This window comes from Diabrotica virgifera, chromosome 6 (assembly GCF_917563875.1).
Source record: "Diabrotica virgifera virgifera chromosome 6, PGI_DIABVI_V3a".
NCBI classification, from domain to species: domain Eukaryota; kingdom Metazoa; phylum Arthropoda; class Insecta; order Coleoptera; family Chrysomelidae; genus Diabrotica; species Diabrotica virgifera.
Window position 1 is genome coordinate 76,983,387 of NC_065448.1, and position 23,715 is coordinate 77,007,101.

The window sequence follows — 23,715 nt, forward strand, 5'->3', positions numbered from 1 at the left end:
TAACCCTAAAGATGACGAAACTTATACAAAAACTAATATTGCACTGCAAGATACCACACGCATGGAGAAACAGTATAATGATACTAATGTTCAAGAAAGGAGACAAAGAAGACCCCAACAATTATAGAGGTACTGGTCAAAAGGTAAATCTACTAAACACCGCATTTAAGCTAACCACAAAACTCCTAACCAACAAAATCAATCAACTAACAACTTTATCAGATGAACAAGGATTCAGATCCGGAAGATCCTGCGTAGACGCCGTATTTGTACTGAGACAAATCACAGAAAAAGCCATTGAGTACAATATACCAGCATATCTATGTTTTATAGACCTGACAAAGGCTTTCGATCGCATCTAAGTCAAAGACGTCTTACATTTACTGTATAGAAGAAACACACCAATCAATATTATACAAACCATCGAAAACATCTATTTTCATAATCGAATACAGGCAAAGGTAAATGGAAAACTAACACAGTTTATACCAGTACAAAGCGGAGTCAGACAAGGTAACTAGTTAAGCCCACTCTTTAATATAATAATGGACGAAATATTATATAAAGGTCATGGTTACAGAATGAGGAATACAGAAATCCAAATATTATGTTATGCAGACGACGCCGCATTAATCGCTGAGACAGAAGACGATCTTCAAAGATTAATACACATCTGCAATACAACAGCCAAGAAATACAATCTGATAATATCAGCAGAAAAAATCAAATGTATGACAACATCTAAATACCAACTACGATGTAAAATCGAAATTGATGGGAAAATAATAAAGCAGGAAGTAAGGTTTAGATATCTGGAAATAGATATAACCAGTTACGGAGATGTTGAAGAGGAAGTACGACAACAAAGCTTAAAAGCAAGTAAAGTGTCGGGATCTCTTCATGACACAGAACTTTGTTCTAGAAGATCAAACACCTAAGACAAGACACAAAAGCAAGAATCTATAAAGCAGCAATTAGACCTATATTGACATACACGGCGGAGACAAGACCTGACACACCTAAAACGAGACAACTACTAGAAACAACAGAGATGAAAATACTCCGACGAATAAGGGAAAAGTCTGTTGGATAGGGAGAGAAGCGAAAACATAAGAAGATCATGCAATGTAGAAGACATAAATGGATGGGTGACAAAACGGAAATAGGAGCGGAACGAACACATTAGTAGAATGGCAGAGGATAGGATATCACGAATAGCATGAGATAAATCACCAAATGGACGAAGAAGTATTGGCTGACCAAGAAAAAGATGATGCGATAACTTAAACAATTTAGGAGGCTAATATTGAAGAACAAACAGGCTTTAAAGCCTACATACACGAAGGAAGAAGAAGTTTTTATGTCATTTACCCATCTCATCTGTGGTCTTCCTCTTAGTCGTCTACCTTCTTAAGGTATCCAATACTGTATTATGGCATTTCAACATTGGTATTTTTATCTAGCGGTGTGACCTACGAAACTCCATTTGAGATTGGCAATTTTTTTTGTGATATCCTCGACTTTTCTTTTTGATCTTACCAAGTCGTTCCTCTTTTTATCTGAGAGTTGTATACCTTGCATTGCTTGCCTTTATTCATATTGGCCTGGGTTTGGATCCATCTTTGACATCCATATATCATGAAGCTTTAGTCTTCCTAGGCTCTCTTAGTTAACCGATTTCAATTTTTCGAAGTGAGTTTAAAATGTTGAGCCGTTCTTTATACGTAAATTTTTTTTCTACTATTTGTAGTGGTTATTTTGGGCTCAGCATATTTTGCAAATTTGAACCCTGGATTTTTTTGTGGGTCCTGGATTGCAAAATTATTATTCAAAAACTATAAAGCTAAATTATTCACTCACGCGGAGCTAAACTATAATATACATATATTACAGATTTATTCGCGCAGCATGCCCGGAATGTATCTCTGGGTAAGTTCAATATACGTTCGGGGCATGCAATCAATTTGTAATCTATATTATTGTTTAGCTCCTCGTGCGTGACAAGCTAAGGTACACTTTAGAAGACCAAAAATAATAATTTTTTTCAAGAATTTTTTTCTCCGAACCCTTATTAAAAACGAACATAAAAGTTTCTACATGTTAATATCTAACTCTTAGAGAGTAAAAAAATATATCTTTTTTCATTTATGCACGTACACTAATATTGTAGAGGGCGCAAAAGTCGAGACCTCGAAAAATGATGGCGGCTTGTTAATCTCAGGATTGGGATATCTGAGACAAAAAAATCGTACTGCATTTGAAAAAGGAAGGTTTCTTACGTGACAATTTACCACAATTTGACCAAAAAAATAAAAAACAAATAATTTATTAGTGTACGTCCATAAATGAAAAAGAATATATTTTTTGTATTCTCTAGAAGTTAGATATTAATAATATGTAAAAGTATTTATGTTCATTTTTAATAAAGGTTCTGAGAAAAATAATCTTGAAAAAATGCTTATTTTTGGTCTTCTAAATTCTAAAGTGTACTAGTACCTTATAGTTCTAAGGAAATTTAACACACATTTGAGTCGTACTATAGAGTTTTTCTACGGGGAATATGAAGGCTCTAAATTATGTAAAAGGCGTCGAAAAATTTTAAAGGAGAAACTCAATTTTTTGCATGTTTTCCAATTATTGCCATTTTTTAAACAATAAACATTAAATTTTGAATTTCGATCTAGTCAAATGCATGTTATGTAAAAATCAAAAATGAAACATTTTTCCTTCCATAATTTTTTTTGTTGGTGCAACATCGCTCGAGTTATAGGTCAAAGGCGAAAATATTGGCGCAAAAGACAAAATTTTCGAATTTTGTCAGATTTTATTACATACATAAATTAGCACAAGGTTTGTCACTGGCACCTATCGTGATTATTCTGAAGTGATTCCAGCCAAAAATATTCCTTATATGGAAATTGTCTAAACATATTCCGCCCGGATTAATGTGAAAATATAGAATAAAAAGAATTTTCTACGATACGAAGTTATTCGTTAACATTAACGAATATTTGTTTGTTTGGTTTTAGGTCAAAAATGGAAAACACGCAGAAAAATGATAACACCAGCATTTCATTTTTCTATTTTAGAAAACTTTGTTGGCGTTTTCGAAGAGGTAGGACAAGAATTTATAAAAAAGTTGTCAAGTAATGTTAATAAGTCATCGTTTGATATATACCCCTTGCTGAAGTTATTGACATTAGATATTATATGTGGTAGGTTTTTTCATTTATTATTAAAAATTGATTCAACATACATTATTTTATGTTTGGTTTTAACACCTCAAATACCTCCGTTTCGAGATAGCTCGATTTTTGATTTAGTTTTGCTTTCATTTTAGATAACCGTAACCATGATGACACCAGCATGACGTCTAGTTGACGTTATCCATTTGTTTTGTAAATGGAAACCTATATTGTTTTCCCTCAAAATTAACTAGATAATGGGATTTTAAAGCGGCATATTTTTCCCTTGGATTGTGTTCTCAGTCCATTATCTGTAGTAAACTGTCGGTTATCTATGGTTTTTTCTTTTCCGCCATTTTCTGTCACAGGTATTGGTTTAGTATGTCTCTTCCAGTGTTTTCCCAAAGTGGTTTATTATTTTAATATCGTTAAATACTTCTGATTTAGATATGTTGTTCTTCTGATATTCCCGTATGGCATGTTTCATTATCTCTTGGTGTTACTAAGGAAGAGTCAGAAATTAATAAGATTAATGAAGAAATGAAACAAAAACTCTTAGAAGCGGGAATGAAAATTACCAAAAAACTAAGAACAAAAGAAAATAGATTAAGTAGCGGGACAGTTAAATTAATGGAAAGTAGACGAAAACTAATAAGCGAAAACAAAAGAAACACAGTAGAATACGTAGAAATAAACAAATTTATTAGGAGAAAAGCCAGAGAAGATCTAAGAAAACACACCCAAAATGAAATCGAGAAAGTACTTGAGAGAAATAAGGGCCTAAAACGCTTACGACCAAATTTAGGGAAGCCACTACTCATTTCAATAAAGGATGAAACAGGACGAGAAGAGAGGAGAGAAGATAAGATATCAGAAGAAGTAGAAAGGTTTTATAAAGAACTATACACCTCAAAGAAAGAAGCAAACCTCAACACTCAGGAATATATCAAGAAAACAATTGCGAACGTAAACTCAGAAACATTACCAAAAATAGAAAATTATGAAATAGAAGCAGTACTATCACAATTAAAGAACAACAAAGCACCGGGACCAGATGGAATCCTTGCTGAAATGTTGAAAGCAGGGAAAGAAGAAATCTTACAAACATTAAGAAATCTATTTAATCACTGTATAAATAAAGAAGAAATACCTGACGAGTGGAACGAAAGTCTTACAATCCTGCTATTTAAAAAAGGCGACAGAAAGGACATAAAAAATTACAGACCCATCTCACTGCTATATGCAATTTGTCTAGTCATTTATTAATTAATAAACGGCCTAATTTGTTTAAACAATTTTTAAAAAATAATTTTTTACCAAAAATCCATGATTTTAATCATAATATCGTTATTAATCATAGAAAAAGTTAAGGTATATTTTAATAAATAAATTATCTTCAACAGATAATTATCTAATAAAAATCATTTATTTATTAAAGTGTACTTTAACTTTTTCTATGATCATTAATGATACTATGATTAAAAATAGATTTTTGTAAAAAAAATATTTTTTCAAGAAATGTTTAAACAAATTAGACTGTTTATTAATTAATAAATTTATAAACACATTGCATATTTGTAATGTAGGTACGTAGAAATTACATACAAATTAAAAAAAGAAAGATCAAAATCCATTGAGTTGATCCGGAGATATAGAAAATTATATTCGTTTGAAATTGCTTTTTCGGTATTTTAACTCGGTGGATTTGTAGGTTCTCCCTAGTAATCGTTTGAACTACATTTTTGAAAAATCGTAGAGGGTGCTGTCAAAATACAATGTTTGTGCAAATTTTTTAAGAAAAACCACAAATCCCATTCTTTAAAAAGGGCATTAATGAGATTCCTTAATTATTATAAACAAATTAGCTGTGAATTAACAAAACATATGGCTAACTTTGTCCCAAATGAACCCAGACTAAATTTTTTTATTTGTAAATTCGTGTTAAAATACTATCTTTTCAAATATATTAAAAGAGTGTTTCAATGGACAACATTTTTAAAGTTATTCTAAATGTTTATAAACTACAAAATTTCAAAAATTTGGCATTAAGATTTTTGACTGTTAATTGTTTTTTATCTTTTTTTAATAAATTTTGATACTATCATTCTTCTACTTTCATTTGGCATACTCAGAATTGCCCTATCTTCATTATTTTCTGTCTTATCTTATTGCAAAATAAAGGTCTCTGGGAACAAATTTTTAAGGTGTGTTAGGTACGCCAATACCCAACTTTGGGTGAAACACTAAAGTTCTAAGATAGTTTTAGTAAAAGTTATTAACAAATAACGATTTTCACTTATTTTGCAGTTTGCGTAGCAGCAAATTAACTTTTTAAATTCCTAAAATCGGCATATTGAAGGTTTTTCAATGTTCTAAAAAACTGAATTTTGAAATTTTGTCAACTATTTAGCTTTTGAATGGAGTGCAAAAAATCGAAAAAATCGCGATTTTTGCACTAAATTGTTAATAATTAAAAAACGGACGCGAACTCTAGGCAGGAAACATGTAGGTTTTCTTCCTATAGGTCTACAATAACTAAAAAACTAGTCAGCTACCTGGATCTTTGAGTGTCCCGAGAAAATCCTTATTACCCTGGACTAATATTCAATTACTCCATTTTATAGATGGCATTATAAATAAATGTTGCCTGCTCCGTACATGGCCTTGACATTCCAGGTGCATATTTCAATAAAATTTTTAGAGTTTATGGGCCGTTCTTTCTTTTTACTACTGAAACCAGGATGTTTCAAGCAAAGCCTTTAAAATTTGAACCTATAAAATAAATAATGTAAAAATTTCTAATCCACGGATTTTTTTAGTTTTTTATTAACATTTGGTAAACTTTTAGGAAGTTAGCGTTCAAGACTTGTGTTTGTATCACGAGTATACTTATAGTTATTATACTGCTAATTAAAATATTGTCTTATTTTTTAATTTTACAGATTTACTAATATTGCCATGTATTTTTTCAGAAACTTCGATGGGCGTGAAAATAAATGCTCAAACGTACGATAACTCAGCATATGTGCATTCTGTTAAAAATATTTGCTCTTTAATTTACCAGAAAATGTACTCTATTCCTGTAGCAATTAGCCATCATTTATATCCTTTAACCATCAATTATTACAAAGAGAAAATTGTATTGAAAACACTTCATAATTTCACTGATCAAGTAATTGCTAAAAGATGTGAGGATTCGCGGTCTGTTATTAAGGACAAAATAGATGAAAACGGAATAAAAAAGAAAGTAGCGTTTTTAGATTTATTACTCAGCGCCAACTCCAATGACCAGTATCTTTCAAGAAAGGATATAAGAGAAGAAGTTGATACTTTTATGTTCGCGGTAAGTGATAAGTATTTAAAATAGGCAAGACAAAACCAATATTAATAAATAAATTTTAGGGCATGGATACCTTATCGTCAGCCATTTCGTTTACTCTTTACGCTTTAGCTAATAACTATCAGGTTCAGGTAAGAACAAATTTATTATAGAATGATTGCAAAAAAGTACGAATGACCCTTTTAATAATGCCACTATACAGTGTGCGATACATAATAACGTGTTAACTGTATTATATATAGTGGCTAAAACACCCCCGTGGGGGTAGCGCCGCCTTTACAGGCTATCTAGATCCATGTTTTCGAGGTGGATCAGTCCTCCATTCTTCTCTTTCTTAAACTGCATTACATATCCGGTTCCAGCTCCTTCTGTCTCTTGCTTTTTCTTCTGCATTTCTAATACCCATGCCCTCTAGATCTCGCTTAGTTCACTGTATTATTGTATCATTATACAGGGTGTCCAGAAACTCTGCCGACAAACGAAGACAGGAGATTCCTCAGATAATTTTAAGACAATTTATTCCAATTCACCTAGTCCGAAAATGCTTCCTAAGGGAGCTAGTGCTATTTAAAGATGGCATCTGGTAATTAGTTTTTCTTAAATACCTCCGGAACGCTTCTATATAGAAAAACAAAAATGGTATGAGTATTTATCTTCTAGAGATAAATCGATTCCATCCATTGAGAATTTCTAGTACCGGTCATAGGCGTCCGTTTAGGATAGGGCAACGGTTTTTTTTTTGAAAAATGGCTTTGGCAGAGCCAATTAGCCAGACTTGTTTCTGATTGATTGCAGATTCATAGTCATAAATTTCTTATAACATAAGTACATTCTACAATTTTATTTTTATAGATACATTGGTACATTGTGTAGCTTTTTTTTTATTTTGTTTTTTTTTTAATTATTTTACTGTGTTTTTTTAATATATATTTTATTTTGTGCGAAACACTTTTTTTTACTTCTTTTTTTTTCTATTCTTTTTTATTTTTGTTCCTTTTTTTTCCTTTTTTTTGTTTATTATTATTTTTTTGTTATTATTTTATTTTGTGTTTTTTTAATATTATATTTTTTTTTAATTTTTTCAAACCACATTACCAAATTATGTCTATTTATTACATATTACGTTTACAACTTGTATTTACATAATTTAACATGTTTATAAATTAGATGAAGAATTTCCATATCATTTGTAAATATTAAAGTATTTAGGTTTATTGGGAAAAAACATTTTAAATCTTTTAATTCCTTATAAAGGTCGTTTATGTTATTTATGTTTAAATGGCATTCTAATATGACATGTGTTAGATCTCCGATTTTGCCACAAGTACAATTGGGAGTATCTGCCAAGCCGATTCTATGCATGTAAGATGGCGTAAGAGCATGATTGGCTCTCAACCGATTAATGGTCTTTATAAAATGTCTGTTATATTCTGTGTAAAACCATCTTTTTGAGAATATCCTAGGGTTACAATGAGCAAAATTTGAGCCAGCATTACATTCTCTGTAATGCAATTGCCAATTATTTTTAAGTTTTTGTCTGCTAAAAGTATCAATATCTGAAGCTGGAATTAAATTTTTGTTTATTTTTTCTCCGATCACATAAGCTGATTTAGCAAAATTGTCAACTATTTCATTGCCTTTTATTCCCGAATGATCCTTAATCCAAGCAATTGTTACATTTACTCCTAATTGTATAATTTCAAACAGAGTTTTAAGAATATTCAATTCAATGTGGTTTATGTGTTTGACTGTTTGAATGTTACTCAATCTGTCCACCACGCTTTTACTGTCAGTAAATATAACATAATTGCTAGTTGGATTCAGTAGTACATACTGAACAGCAAACATTACTGCTATCATTTCTGCTGTGTATATTGAGCATTCAATAGGTAGGCTATATTGATGATGGTAATTTTTATTTTCGTGGAATACTGCACAGCCCGTTCCATTTGCGTCTTTTGACCCATCGGTAAAAATATGTACTGAAAATTTAACCATTTTTCTCTAATAAGTATATCAAACATATTTGGCGGTAAATGTGAGTTTAAATAACATGTTTTAACCTTGTTAGAAAATAATGTTTTTGTCATTGCACTGTAGTAAGGCGGAATTTGGCTTTTATAGATAACTTCACTGTACTTTACCGTACTTACATAACTTTCTACCAAAGGTATAGATTTTTTAGTTCTCCAGTACCTATGAGTGAGGTCTAAAACTGATAGCTCATGTAGATTTTGAAGGTAATTACATTTTTTGGACAGAATTCGAGTTGTAAATGAAGTGGAGGTTCCACTGCTTCATTTTCCATTACAGGGCAACGGTTACTTTATCGCATAACTTTTTTGTCTTTAATTTTTAAGCATTTTTGACTCTGGATTATTAAATTGTGAGGTATTCTAGTACTAAAAGGTAATCTTGCTTTAAGTCAATAGGATACACCATTCTCTAGAAAAACCGATTTGAAAATTTTTCGTTTTTTGAATTTAAAAAAAAAGTTCCAAGAAAAAACTATGTAGAAAATCGAAAACTTGTATGTTTAATTATTTTGCAAAGATGAATCGATTTCATTAATTGCGAATTTCTAGTACCGGTCATATGCGTCGGTTTTGGGTAGGTCAACAGTTATTTTATCGCATAACTTTTTTGTCTTTAATTTTTAAGCATTTTTGACATTAGTTTATTAAATTATGATGTATTCTAGTACTAAAAGTTACTCTTGCGTTAAGCTGATAAAATATAACGCTTTTTTTTGAAACATTTTTTAAATTTTTTTCAATTTCAAGAGACGAAAAATATTCAAATCGGTTTTTCTAGAAAACGGTGTATTCTACCGACTTAAAGCAAGAGTATCTTTTAGTACTAGAATACCCCAAAATTTAATAATCCAGAGTCAAAAATGCTTAAAATTTAAAGTTAATAAAAAAAATATGAAACAAATATTTTTAAGAAACGCTTTTCTTTAGTTACGAGTGATTTAAATTAAACATATTAAAATAAAAAAATCAACTAAAAAGCAAAAAATAAAAAAAATTGAAAAAATCTAACATATTCGTTATAAACGAATAAACGGTCTTCATCGAATAAAAGGTTTTTTTTATTTTTTGCTTTTTAGTTGATTTTTTTATATGTTTAATTTTAGTCACTCATAACTAAAGAAAATCATTTCTTAAAAATATTTTTTTTATATTTTTTTTTATTTTTTGCTTTTTAGTCTTATACTTTTTAAACATGAAAGTATATCGTCATTTTTATTAAAATATGTATAAAACATTATGGTGTACAAACATGAAAAGTAGTCGGAATCTGCAAAAAATTGAAACTTTATTGTTTATTTATGAATCATAATGTAAACAATTAACGTAAAAAGTGAAATTATGTATAGTTCATATAATTAGCTATAATCTGTCAAAGTTTCAAGTTTCTTCATTGTAAAAAACAAGAGAATTTAAGCATTTTCCGTTAAAATCGTTTTTTTATTTAAATAATTAATTAACAAAAACATTTTATTGACTAATCGTGTATTGTTCCCGCGAATGCATATGTCTGCAAATTTTTATTCATTTGCATTGAAGAAAAGGCAGTCAAATTAACGTCCAAAGATTTGACCCAAACGATTGAACTAAAGAAAAGCGTTTAATTAATTAATACGACAAAACGAATTCTAATGTTAATTGTAGCACAAAACGTCTCTACCGGTGATTTTTCTAAGACTACGATAAAAACACGAATTTTTTGAATTCGAGTTTTGGTTGAAGTTTTGTTTCGTATCGTATTGAAATTTGACACGAATAAATGCCGATTTATATATAAACAAATATATGAGCGTTCAAAATTTGAAACTTTATTGTTTATTTATGAAGCATAACGTAAACAATTAACGTAAAGAGTAAAATCATGTATAGTTCATATCATTAGCTACAATCCGTAAAAGTTTCAAGTTTCTACATTTTAAAAACAAGAGAATTTAAGTATTTTCCATTAAAATCGTTTTTTTTTATTTAAACAATTAATAAACATAAAAAAATTTTTTTTATTGAATATTCCTGTATTGTTCCCGAGAATGCATTTGTCTGCAAATTTTCATTAATTTTCATTGAAGAAAGGTCAGTCAAATTAACGTCTAAAGATTTGATGCAAACTATTGAACTAAAGAAAAGCATTTAAAAAAGTTATGCGATAAAATAACCGTTGCCCTACCCAAAACGGACGCCTATGACCGGTACTAGAAATTCGCAATGGATGGAATCGATTTCTCTGTGGAAGATAAATATGCGTACCAATTTTCGTTTTTCTAACTAGAAGCGTTCTGGAGGTAGTATTTCAGAAAAGCTAATTACAAGACGCCATCTTCAAAGAGCTCTAGCTCCCTTAGGAAGCATTTTCGGACTACGCCACGGGTTAAATTGTCTTAAAATTATCTGAGGAATCTTCTGTCTTCGTTTGTCGGTAGAGTTTCTGGACACCCTGTATAAATGTAGGTTATTGATTCAACATCATCCAGTCTTCGCTTGTTGACTGATGGATATAGATTTTATCGAGATATTTTGAATATTTTTTAAATCCACCACATATTTTGTATACGGCTAAGTACGATTATGGAGACTTTGTAATAATATGAAAATTTATTTATGATTTACATTTTTAGGTATATTTTGAACCATATTAAAAAAGAAACCACATCTCGATAAAAGGCGCCTTATCGAAAAAAAAATACAAAGAGGCAAAAAAGTTTTAAAAACACTGTGTTTAACTAATGGTACCGCAGTAATAGTTTAATTGGAACATACAGGAACATACAGAATCTAAAGGAAGAAAACCCCCATAAAATTTTTATGTAAACATATTAAAAAAGAAGCCGCAACTCGATAAAAACTGCCTTATCGAAAAAATACTAAGAGACAAAAGAGTTTTAGAAATATTGAATTTAAGTAATGCTACCACAATAATAATTTAATTGGAACGTACACAAAAGTTTGGGGGGTTTAAAGGAACAAAACACCCATAAAATTTTTATGGGGTGCACAAATTTCACTATAATTCTTATTTAAGATGTTCCTGGCATAAGAATGCCACATGTCCGTTTTCAATAAAAAATCTGTAATAGTTTTCGATATATTTGAAAAAATAGATTTTCATTTTGTAACTTCAAAGGGCTGTAACTTTTTTTATGTGCATATTTGTACTAAGGTAAGTTAGGTTCATTCGAACTATTTTTAGTCTCAGAATACGTGATTTAATTTATGACATGTATTTTCGTTACACCCTGTATATTTGCCCCTTTGTCGGTCCAGACGGTCCAGTTGGCAAAGGCGCAGTCGATCGACAAGTTTAGTGGTTTGCGATCGATGGTTCGAGCCTCAGCCAGGTCAAGAAATTATTAAAAGGCCAATGCCGTAGTATAACACTCAATAGAGTCTACGGCTTGGTCTGGAATAAACTGGCGTCTGATCGGCCTATGGAGGAGCGGTACGGCAAGGGATAAGGGCTTGCGGCTTGGTGATACTCCTCCATAGATCCCTACCGAAGGGCGTTGATGCCTAAGAACAGTATATATATATATATATATATATATATATATATATATATATATATATATATATATATATATATATATATAAAATCAAACAGATGAAATAGAGAATGTGGAAAAATCCCCTTACGAACAATTCACACATCCACCATTTCGGGTTGGGAAAAATTTTTCGAATAGAATCAAAGATCCATATATATATATATATATATATATATATATATATATATATATATATATATATATATATATATATATATATATATATATATATATATTGATACATGTATCCATGTGACTTCCAAAGTAGATTCTCGTAATACGTTGTTACTTCATATATACCGTTATGACTTCCGATTTCGGAAGTCACAACGTTTTGCCTATATTTTTACGAATTTGGCTACTAGATGGTATCAGAAGGCTTATATTAAAAATTTCGCTGGAAGTCATATCGTATCTAACATACTCATAAGATCAGATTTTAGTTCGACGGTATATCACCAGCGCTAGTGTCGCTCCCGTGCTACTATACAGGTTATGTACACAACGCGTAGCGTCTTCCGTATACCACACCGCTCGGTGTGACTTCCGTTTTTTGGCAACCCTGTGTAACGGTTTCCAGACATTTATCTGTTGTAGATTCGCGGTCCTAATCGTACTTAGTGTTTTGTGTGCCTTTTGTTTTTAAACATGAATAATAGCAGATCTGCTTTACTTTTAAAGTTAGCCTTAAATGAAGGTACAATAAGTGATTATATATCTCTATAATTATATATTTTCTGTACTTATTTCAATCTATAATATTTACTTACCTATTTACTTATATAAATTCATTTTTCTCGTGTTTTTGTTTACTTCCTTTTTTACAATGAACTTCTAATTTAATCTACACTCACCGGCACGAAAAACGGGCACCCTAAAAAAATGGGTAATTTTTGATGCCTCGTATCTCCCAAACCTTTGGTCCGATTTAAGTAATGTTTTTAATATGTTATAGCCTTATTATTTAACAATATAGCTATGATAACATTGTTGATAGACAGGTAAATTTTCATTGTATACCGGGTGTACCAATCAAACTGGGTTTTTTTCTCAATTTTCACAACACCCTGTGGAATATTCTAGCGTTTATAAAATATTTAAATTAAAGCCTAACTATAGCTCCAGGTTTTATTAACATTCTGTTTTTTTATTCATTCGCTTACGTTGGATAATAAAAAAGTTAAGGACTTTAACAACTAGCCATGTTCTTTATCGATACAGGTGTTTCTAAATATAAGTGCGACAAATTTTAAGGGGTAATTTCTGCATGAAAAAATAATGATCGTTTGGCAAAATAATTTTATATTTGCAAGCATTTGCGGACATAGTTTTATCAAGTAAACGATCATTATTTTTTCATGCAGAATTACCCCTTAAAGTTTGTCGCACTTATTTAGAAACACCATGTATTGATAAAGAACATGTTTAATTGTTAAAGTCCCTAACTTTTTTATTATCCAACATAAGCGAATGAATAACAAACAGAACATTAAGAAAACCTGGGGCTATAGTTGGGTTTTAATTTCAATATTGTATAAAGGCTAGAATATTCCACAGAGTGTTGTGAAAATTGAAAAAAAAACCAGTTTGATTGGTACGCCCAGTATACAATGATAATTTACCTGTCTAGAAACAATATTATTACAGCGATATAGTTAAAGAATAAGGCTATAACATATTAAAGAAATACTTAAATCGGAGAATAGGTTTAGGAGATACGAGCCATCAAAAATGACCCATTTTTTGGGGTGCCCGTTTTTCGTGCCGGTGAATGTATCTATTAAATAATCTAAATTATTTTTAAAAATCTTATTAAAAGCTTAAATACAAGAAATGTAGGTAAATGTTTTCATTTAACGAAATTTCCGAAAATTGTGTATTTTTTTGACCCAAGTAGGCTGAAAAATCGATTTTATAGTTATTGTTATTTCGAAAGTAATAAAACGTGTAAAAATTACAAAAAAATTGAATGTACAATTACAATTGAATGGAATTAAATACACGATAAAATGAATCAAGAGCGATAAAAAGTTTAAAGTAATAAATTCTAGTAATAATATAAAATACAGTAAACTCTCTCTTAAGGGGGTAGGCGCAAAATCTCTGTCCAATGCTATTTAAATACATTTATTTTTTTCGAATCCTGAGAAAACTAATAAATATTTTTTAAAACATACACCCAGAATGAAAGATAACATTATTACGGGGGACCGAAAGTCCCTTAGAATAAAAAAAAGTTTCTTTTGAATGAAATATTCGAAATTAAAAATCACACTAACTTTTCTCTTGTTTTTTCATCCCATTATCTTTATTAAAATAAACATATATTAGGTATATAAGTTATTAAAATAAACATTATATAAGTTTTCAGGGACTTTCTGCCCTCGGTAATAATGTAAGCTTCCATTCTGCGTTTAAATTTTTCAAAAATACTTATTAGTTTTCTCAGAATTCGAAAAAAATTAATGCATTTAATTAGCACTGGACTAAGATTTTGCGCCTATCCCCAACGAGCACCTCCTCTATACGGACGGTATTTAAAACAAAATTCATTTGCCGATATACTGAGCCTGTACTCTTCCGGACAATCCCTTAAAATGATGTGTACCTAAATGAAAAAAAAAATACATAGATATTTTTTCCAAATATTTTAGAATACAAAACTACAATATTTATATTTTATTATTTCAAATTAACACAGAGATGACAACGAGTGATATTTGATAACTTTACCTTATCAGCAGTAGGTAATAAAAATCTGGTTCTAGTGTGGGATCCGTCATTAAAATATTTTGTGTGTCGGTCATTAAAAGAAATGTGACACCATAACGCGTTGCTCTAATAATACTTTAACATTGATATTATGTTGTGACTAAAAATGTTAACGGAATGTCTGCTTGGCAAAAGAAAACATCGGCACAATATCAATTTTCTTCTTTGATATGTTACCTATTTATGTGTATGCCAAATTTCATGTCAATCTTAAGTGGTTTTTTAAAATTTATGGGTTTTGCAATATTTTACCGTCAGCGAACGGACTAATAGAAGAGGATCCGATATAAGGCCGATCTGCATCGATATATTTAATGGATAACAATAATTATTGGATATGTAATTTAGTATGTTAACAATTATAAAAAACAAGGGGTGCATGATCTAATTTTCTTCTGACTATAATCAATTAATAATTAATAAATGACTTTTATCTACTCTATGTCATATTATAATATATAAATTTTTAGTTTGTGAAAACTGTCATTAAAGATAGCAGTGCTTTAAAGTAAGCATGAAGTAACAATGTATTTTAAATGGGATTTACTTTTTCTCACTGTTTTTGACACACTTTCATATAATTAAATATTCTTTCTTAACTTTCGCGTTTCATGGTGATGACATCTTCTTTTTCTTCAAGTGCCATCTCCGCGAAGGAGGTCGGCAATCATCATAGCTATTCGGACCTTGGAGACGGCTGCTCTGAAAAGTTCGTTTGATGTACATCCGTACCATTCTCTCAGGTTGCGCAACCACGATATTCTGCGTCTCCCTATGCTTCTTTTTCCTTGAATCTTTCCCTGCATAATGAGTTGGAGCAAGTTGTATCTCTCTCCACGTGTAATATGTCCGAGATATTCCAATTTTCTGGTTTTAATTGTATTTAAGACTTCCATGAAACAGTAAATGTTTTGGTTGACCTCTTTAACTGCATTTATAAAACAGGAGAAATACCTAAGGAATGGCTTCTGTCAACTTTTGTAACTATTCCAAAGAAAACAAACGCAAAACTGTGCACCGACCATCGCACAATAAGCTTAATGGGACACACACTAAAAGTATTTCTTAAAGTGATACATACAAGAATTCACAAAAAAACTAGACGCTGACATCAGTGATACTCAGTTCGGGTTTCGAAACGGGCTTGGAACAAGAGAAGCACTATTTGCACTTAATATCATGTGCCAAAGATGCCTGGATGTTAACCAGGATATATATATGTGCTTTATTGACTACAACAAGGCGTTCGATAAAGTTCGCCACGAACACCTGATGAGACTGTTGGTAGAGAAAAACTTGGATAAAAGGGACGTCAGAATTATCTTCAATATTTACTATAACCAGAAGGCGAATATTAGAGTAGAACGGGAAACAACCGAGGAACTCGAGATCAAAAAAGGCGTAAGGCAGGGATGCATACTTTCACCAACCTTGTTTAACTTATATTCAGAAGATATTATAAACAGAGCCCTTGCTGACCAAGATATAGGGGTTAAAATAAATGGCACTTTAATAAACAATTTGAGATACGCTGATGACACAGTATTAATAGCAGACACCCCGGAAGATCTCCAAACACTGATAAACAGAATAGTAGAGTGCAGCGAAAAGTTCGGTTTATCACTTAACATCAAAAAAACAAAAATAATGATGGTGTCGAAATCTCCACAAAATTTTTCTGACATAACCGTACATGATCAAAGAATTGAGCGTGTTAGAAAATATAATTACCTGGGAACTGTTATTAATGAAAACAACGACAACTCTGAAGAAATCAAGATCAGAATAGAAAAAGCTAGAGCTACTTTTACCAAAATGAAAACAGTTTTATGCGGAAGAGAGCTAAGTTTAAATCTTAAAATTCGCCTCATGAGATGTTACGTGCTGTCAGTTCTTTTCTATGGAATGGAAGCTTGGACACTGAAAAAGATCGATACAAGGAAAATAGAAGCATTCGAGATGTGGATGTACCGCAGGATACTGAAAATATCGTGGACGGAGAGAGTGACAAACATGGAAGTGTTGCGAAGGATGCAGAAAGAAAAAGAACTTGCGCTTACTATTAAAAAGCGCAAACTGCAATACTTGGGACATATAATGAGGGGACAAAAGTACCATCTACTACAATTAATTATTCAGGGAAAAATAATAGGTAAAAGATCCATTGGCAGAAGAAAACATTCATGGTTGAAGAATTTAAGAGATTGGTACAAGTGCAGCAGCTGCCAATTATTTAGATCTACGGTATCAAAAATACGCATAGCCTTGATGATAGCCAAACTTCGGAACGAGGACGGCACCTGAAGAAGAAGAAGAAGACTTCCATTTCTTTATTCACCTTTCTCAGAACCTCTTTGTTTGTGACGTGTTCTGTCCATGATATTTTTAGAATTCTTCTATATACCCACATCTCGAATGATTCCAGTTTTTTCATTGATGCCGCATTCAAGGTCCAAGCTTCCATTCCGTAAAACAGAGTCGAGAAAACGTAGCACCTAGCCAACCTTATTCTTAGCTCTAACCTTAGATCTCTTGTGCAGAGCACAAGAGAGGTGATGACATAATGAGCAATAAATTACAAAAAAAAAATTTGACAGTTTTGTGGTTTGAAAGAAATTAGAATTTTTATATGTCACAGTTCTAAGAATTGTAGAATAGAAATGAATTCCAGTGACGAAGAGTTACAGTATTTTTATTTGTTTATCGTAGATAAAATATTGTATGAAATTGTGCGTGAAGTACTTTTTGCGAACTTACGCGATGTATAGCACTCACTCCGTTTCATAAATAACTATTTTCATATATTAAAAAAAATGTTTCGACCCGGGTAGATATTATTCCAGATTTTCAGATTTGGGCACAGAGTTGGATTGTTGGGGCATATATGGAGAGCAGGTAGCGCAACAACTATAAACTCAATTTTACAATGGAGACCCGGAGTTAGAAGGAGACGCGGAGGAACTAGAATAAATGGTTACAGGAATTAAAGGAAGATTTATATAGGGCAGGAATTAGAGACTAGCAGAAAAACAAAAGAGGATAGAAAGAAATGGAGAAGCATAGTCAATAGTATCGAGTAGCAGATTGGGAAAAATCTGCTCGAAAAAGATGGATCTAAATAGCTTTTTAGCGGGTAATCCCCACCTGGAGGGTTTAGCCATTTAATTTTTTATTACATATTATTATTGGTACATCAAAAATTAAAAGGACGGTGCCTGTAATAAAATCTAAAATATTAAAATTTTCTATAAGTTCAAATTTATTTATTAACATTTTTGATATAATTTTCATAAATAAATGACTTACTATTAACACTTTTTTAATTAATTCCAATAAATCCATTTTACAGCAATAATAATATATTAGTATTTTTGTTAAAATAAATATCAATCATATTATCATAAATAACACAGGTTTACAAAAAAAACTAAATTTCGGACAATTTGACGAAACCATATGACAAGGGGGTTTTTGGAGTGGCTGATCACAAATCCGGGGTCTGCTCACCTCTATCGCGTCAGGTAAAGGTCATTTCAAGGTCAAATCAAGATAAATCGACAGTCGCTCTGAAAAAGTATATTAGGGGGTTCTTGGGGTCGCTGAAAATGAATCCGGAGTCCGCTGACCTCTATCTCGTCTAGTTCAACGTCATTTTAAGGTCAAATCAACAAATTGACACAATTGCTCTGAAAGTATAGGGAGTTTTGGGGTCGCTGATCATGAAAACTGCGGTCCGTTGAGCTCTACTACGTCATGTAAAGGTCATTTCAAGTTCAAATCAGGAGGAGTTAACAAAATTGATTTGACCTTGAAATGGCCTTTACCTGACGTGGTTGAGCTCAACGGGCCCCAGTTTTGTGATCAGGGACCCCAAAAACACCCTAATATACTTTTTCACAGCGATTGTGTTGATTTATCTTGATTTGACCTCGAAATGACCTTCAGCTACACGTGATAGAGGTCAGCGGATCCGGGATTCGTTATAAGCGACCCCAAAACCCTCCTAATATACTTTTTCAGAGCGACTGTCGATTTATCTTGATTTGTCCTTGAAATAACCTTTACCTGACGTGATAGAGGTTAGCGAACCCCGGATTCGTAACCAGCGACCCCAAAAACCCCCCTAGTCATATGGTTTCGTCAAATAGTCCGAAATGTATTTTTTTGTAAACCTGTATAATCAAAAGAATATCAATATTTTAATTTAAATAGACAACTTTAAAACACAGACAACTGTATTCACAGTAAAAGTTTCAAAAGATCACACATTACGCTCAAAATAGGAGGTAAATCTAGCAGACGAGTCGTTGTGACTTCCAAAATATGACAACACCGCTGGAAGTGACAACGCGCCTTGAACTACCCTATATATGGAAGCCATAACGTATGATGTACGCTTCGGTATATACGTATATATATACAAAATTTATTTTGGTAAATCCTTTCCCCTCAATAGGTAGACCCATTTTATAAGCCCCCCTTTTACCAAATACACAATTTTTAAAAAATAATTCCTAGTAGAAAATGTGGAAGTCGGACAGCCTCTTCTGTATACCGGAAGTCACAACTTAACGTGCATCAATATATATATATATATATATATATATATATATATATATATATATATATATATATATATATATATATATATATATATTTTCCCCTAACATACTATCGTTTGACCATCACCCACTCTAGCACTAGCTGTTGCGTTTTTGTATATGGGTTTGATCATATTTTTAGGCTTTTAACATTTTTGGTGGATTTATGGTGTTAAAGGTCTTTTCGTAATCCCGAAATATGTCCAAATTCAAATCCACTAGTCTTTGTATCTTTGTAAGTGCGGCATGATCATCTAATCAGACTCCTGGCAGAAAAGAATTTAGATAAACGAGACATCCGACTAATAGCAAATATGTACTACAATCAGAAAGCAGTAGTGAGAGTAGAGAATAATACCACTGAAGAAATTGAAATAAAGCGAGGTGTGAGACAAGGGTGTATACTGTTATCAATCCTGTTTAATCTCTATTCCGAAGACGTAATGAATAGAACACTCTCTGAGCAATCCATAGGTATTAAAATAAATGGTGTTGGATTAGACAATCTGAGATTTGCCGACGACACCGTTCTAATCGCAGAAACACTTGAAGAGCCACAGACATTGGTGAATAAGATAGCAGACTGCAGCGAAGAATATGGACTATCTTTGAACATAAAGAAAACTAAATTTATGGTAATATCGAAATCAACACGAAATGTCCAAAATTTATATTTACACAATGAAATTATCGATCGAGTTAGCAAATACAAATATTTAGGCACTTTTGTAAATGAAGACAACGATAGCTCAGCAGAAATCAAAATAAGAATAGAAAAAGCCAGATCCATATTCACTAAAATGAAGAGAGTGTTCTGTGGAAGAGATTTGAGCCTTGAAATGAAACTTCGCCTGATGAGATGTTACGTACTCTCTGTGCTGTTCTACTGAATGAAGTCATGGACGCTGAAAAATATTTATATCAAAAAATTGGAGGCATTGGAACTGTGGATGTATCGCAGAATCTTGAGAATATCATGGACGGAGAGAGTCACAAACGTCGAGGTCTTGAGAAGAATGAATAAAGAAAAGGAAGTCATATTTACGACTAAAAAACGAAAACTGCAATACTTGGGACACATTACAAGAGGAGAAAGATATGAACTGCTTCGAATAATTATGCAGGGGAAGATAGCAGGAAAAAGATCCATAGGAAGAAGACGAAACTCCTGGCCAAAGAATCTACGGGAATGGTATAGCTGTAGCAACAACGAATTGTTTCGGTCAGCAGTTTCGAAAATACGTATAGCCCTGATGATCGCCAACCTTCGGAACGAAGATGGCACTTGAAGAAGAAGAAGTCTTTGTACCGGTTTACAACTTTCTCCGTCTTCCGATACCCGTTCGCCATTCCTCTCTGTCTGCACATTGATCTACTTGCAGACCTCTTTCATCCATGGCTTTGTTTATTCCTGCCTGCCAACTTTTACTCGGTCTACCTCTTCTTCTTCTACCTTGCGGTCTCCAGTTTTGTACTTGTTTTGGGATTCTGTCTTCGTGCATTCATTGTACGTGACCAAACCATCGTAGTTATATTTCGTTGGTTTCGTCATTTATTGTATGTGTGACCTTCATTATTTCTCGTATCCGTTCATTGGTGATATGTTCTCTTCTTGATCTTCCTGCAGCTCTTCTCCAGAAATCCATTTCGGTGACCTCTAACATTCCTTTTGATTTTTTCTTCATAGGCCATACTTTGCAGCTGTATGTTATAATGCGGCGTTATAGATCTTTTTCTTGTTTTGGTTGTTTATCTGCTTGTCCCAGAGGACTGAGTTTAGGAGCGTAATGGCTTTCCTGCCCTGAGTATTTTGTTCTTTAATGGCTCCGTCCAGTGTTCCATCATTCGTAATTTTCATACCCAGGTATTATTTATATTCGTTAAATTTACTGATTGTTTCTCCTCCTTCTAGTATCAAGTCCTGCTACGTTCCACCGATATTCATATATTTGGATTTTCCTATGTTGATATCTAGTCCCCATTTCCTGTATTCCTCTATTAGCTTTCTTATCATGTAACAAATATCATCGTCTGTGCGAAATAAAGAGTATATAGTGTATGGTCATTTAGCGGGAGTCCCATGTTCTTGCATTTCCGTTTCCAATTTTTAAGAGCTTGTTCCAAATATATTTTAAAAATGTTGAAGAGAGGCAGCATCCTTGTTTGAGCCCTTTATTTGTCAAAAAGGTTGCTTCGGTGAGAAATCCACTAGTGATTTATTATATTCAGTACATTTTTCTGTAAGATTTTTTAATACCAATAGGTGATTGTTTGTTCCCTAGCCTTTTTTAAAACCCGACTGTTCTATGGGCTGATAAAATTTCAATTTATTTTCTAATCGTTTCGTAATTACTGCTTCCTGCAGACATCTTATGAATCATTTGGCAGGGACCTGCGAGGATCTTTTTCCAGTCACTTTTAAGGCATCTGCCACCATCTCATCGGCGGACTTATTGTTTTTGATTTCCTACACTGACCTTCGAACTTCATTGGGTGGTAGGTCCGGAAAAATTTCAGAACCCTGAAAATTTTTAAATCGTGTTGTTTGCTATTACTAACCTTTTGTTTTATGAAATTTTAAGTTATGAGATTTTCACGTTAAATTTCTTTGTTACCAATTTGGTATTCCTTTTTGTTTTTACTTGTTTACGATCTCGTCCAATAAAATATTATATAGGGTGTCTCAAAAGTAGCGGAACGGTCGAATATTTTGCGAAATAAACATCGGATCGAAAAACTGAAAAATACGTATTCAATAATTTTCAAAAATCTATCCAATGACACCAAACACCAACCCATACTACACCCCCTGGAGATGGGGTGTATGGATAGATGGCGCTATAATTGGGAAAAACGATTTATCCGGATACCATAGGTAAATTATAGAGACGGTCTAATATCTCGATAAATACACTTCCAAATGAGAAACCAAAAAACAGGTTTTCAACATTTTTCCAAAACCTATCGATAAACACCAAACATGACCTTCCAACCCATCCCCTGGAGGTGGGGTGGGGGGTAACTTTAAAATCTTAAATAGCAACCCCCACTTTTTATTGCAGATTTGAATTTGTCATGAAAAATTAAGCAACATTTATTCGAAACATTTTTTAAAATTGCTGATAGATGGCGCTAATAAATTGTATTTTTCCAATTAAACCATCATCAACAATTCTAAAAAATATTTCGAATAAATGTTGCTTAATTTTTCATGACAAATTCGAATCTGCAATAAAAAGTGGGGGTTGCTATTTAAGATTTTAAAGTTACCCCCACCCCACCTCCAGGGGGTGGGTTGGAGGGTCATGTTTGGTATTTATCGATAGGTTTTGGAAAAATGTTGAAAACCTGTTTTTTGGTTCATCGATAGGTTTTCGAAAAATATTGAAAAACTGTTTTTTGGTTTCTCATTTGGAAGTGTATTTCTTGAGATATTAGACCGTGTCTTTAATTTACCTATGGTATCCGGATAAATCGTTTTCCCAATTATAGCGCCATCTATCCACAGTTCGAAAAAATGTCTTGAATAAAAGTTGCTAACTTTTATGTAACGAATCCAAATCTGCAAGAAAAACTGGGGGTTTCCACTTGAGATTTTAAAGTTACCCCCACCCCACCTCCAGGGGGTATAGTGGGGGTTGTTGTTTGGCGTTATTGGATAGATTTTTGAAAATTATTGAATACGTATTTTTCAGTTTTTCGATCCGATGTTTATTTCGCGAAATATTCGACCGTTCCGCTACTTTTGGGACACCTTGTATATAAGTTGGCTCAATGAATACCCTTGCCCGATTCTATCGGCTCAGTCGCTTCTGTTTGAACTTTTACTTCGATTCAGTTTCTTGTGTATATGTTTTTTATCTTAATGACATTCAATTATATTTGTCTCTTGTATAGCAGATGTATCGTATACGATAGCCTTAGTCAAAGGCCTTTTCTAAGAATACAAAATAAAAGTAGACCGGTTTATTGGTTTCTATAGATTTCTCTACTATTTGCCTGACTACAATATTGTCACATGATCTTCCTTATGCAATAGCTTCATGCAGTAGCTTCCGGTGTTGCTTACAAATTTGAATATTGTGCTGAAGCTATTTCTTTGTGGCATTTATGTAATTTATTATTCTAAATGGGAAATAAGCCACAATTTAACTTAAAAAATGATTTTATTGACATTTCGACTTCAACTTCGGACGAAATCTAGAAAGTCCCAGGAACACAACTTAAAAATATTGGCAATATCAT

At 32.3% G+C, this 23,715-nt stretch overlaps 2 protein-coding genes across 7 annotated transcripts in view; one reads left to right on the forward strand and one right to left on the reverse strand.

The window, feature by feature from the left end:
- LOC114336456 (cytochrome P450 4c3-like) overlaps window positions 1–23,715 on the forward strand; it is a 222,147-nt gene that overhangs the window by 190,996 nt on the left and 7,436 nt on the right. For 3 of the 4 annotated variants that reach the window (XM_050652568.1, XM_028286818.2, XM_028286819.2), the window contains exons 3-5: window positions 3,030–3,215; window positions 6,158–6,528; window positions 6,588–6,656. The exons of the other annotated variant lie outside the window; for it this stretch is intronic. In XM_050652568.1, the coding sequence (XP_050508525.1) occupies window positions 3,030–3,215; window positions 6,158–6,528; window positions 6,588–6,656 (626 nt within the window). The remainder of the gene's footprint in view (window positions 1–3,029; window positions 3,216–6,157; window positions 6,529–6,587; window positions 6,657–23,715) is intronic. 4 annotated transcript variants of the gene reach the window in all.
- The window catches only part of LOC114336454 (neuroendocrine protein 7B2), a 161,224-nt gene that overhangs the window by 53,459 nt on the left and 84,050 nt on the right, over window positions 1–23,715 (reverse strand). The gene's annotated exons all lie outside the window — the stretch shown is intronic.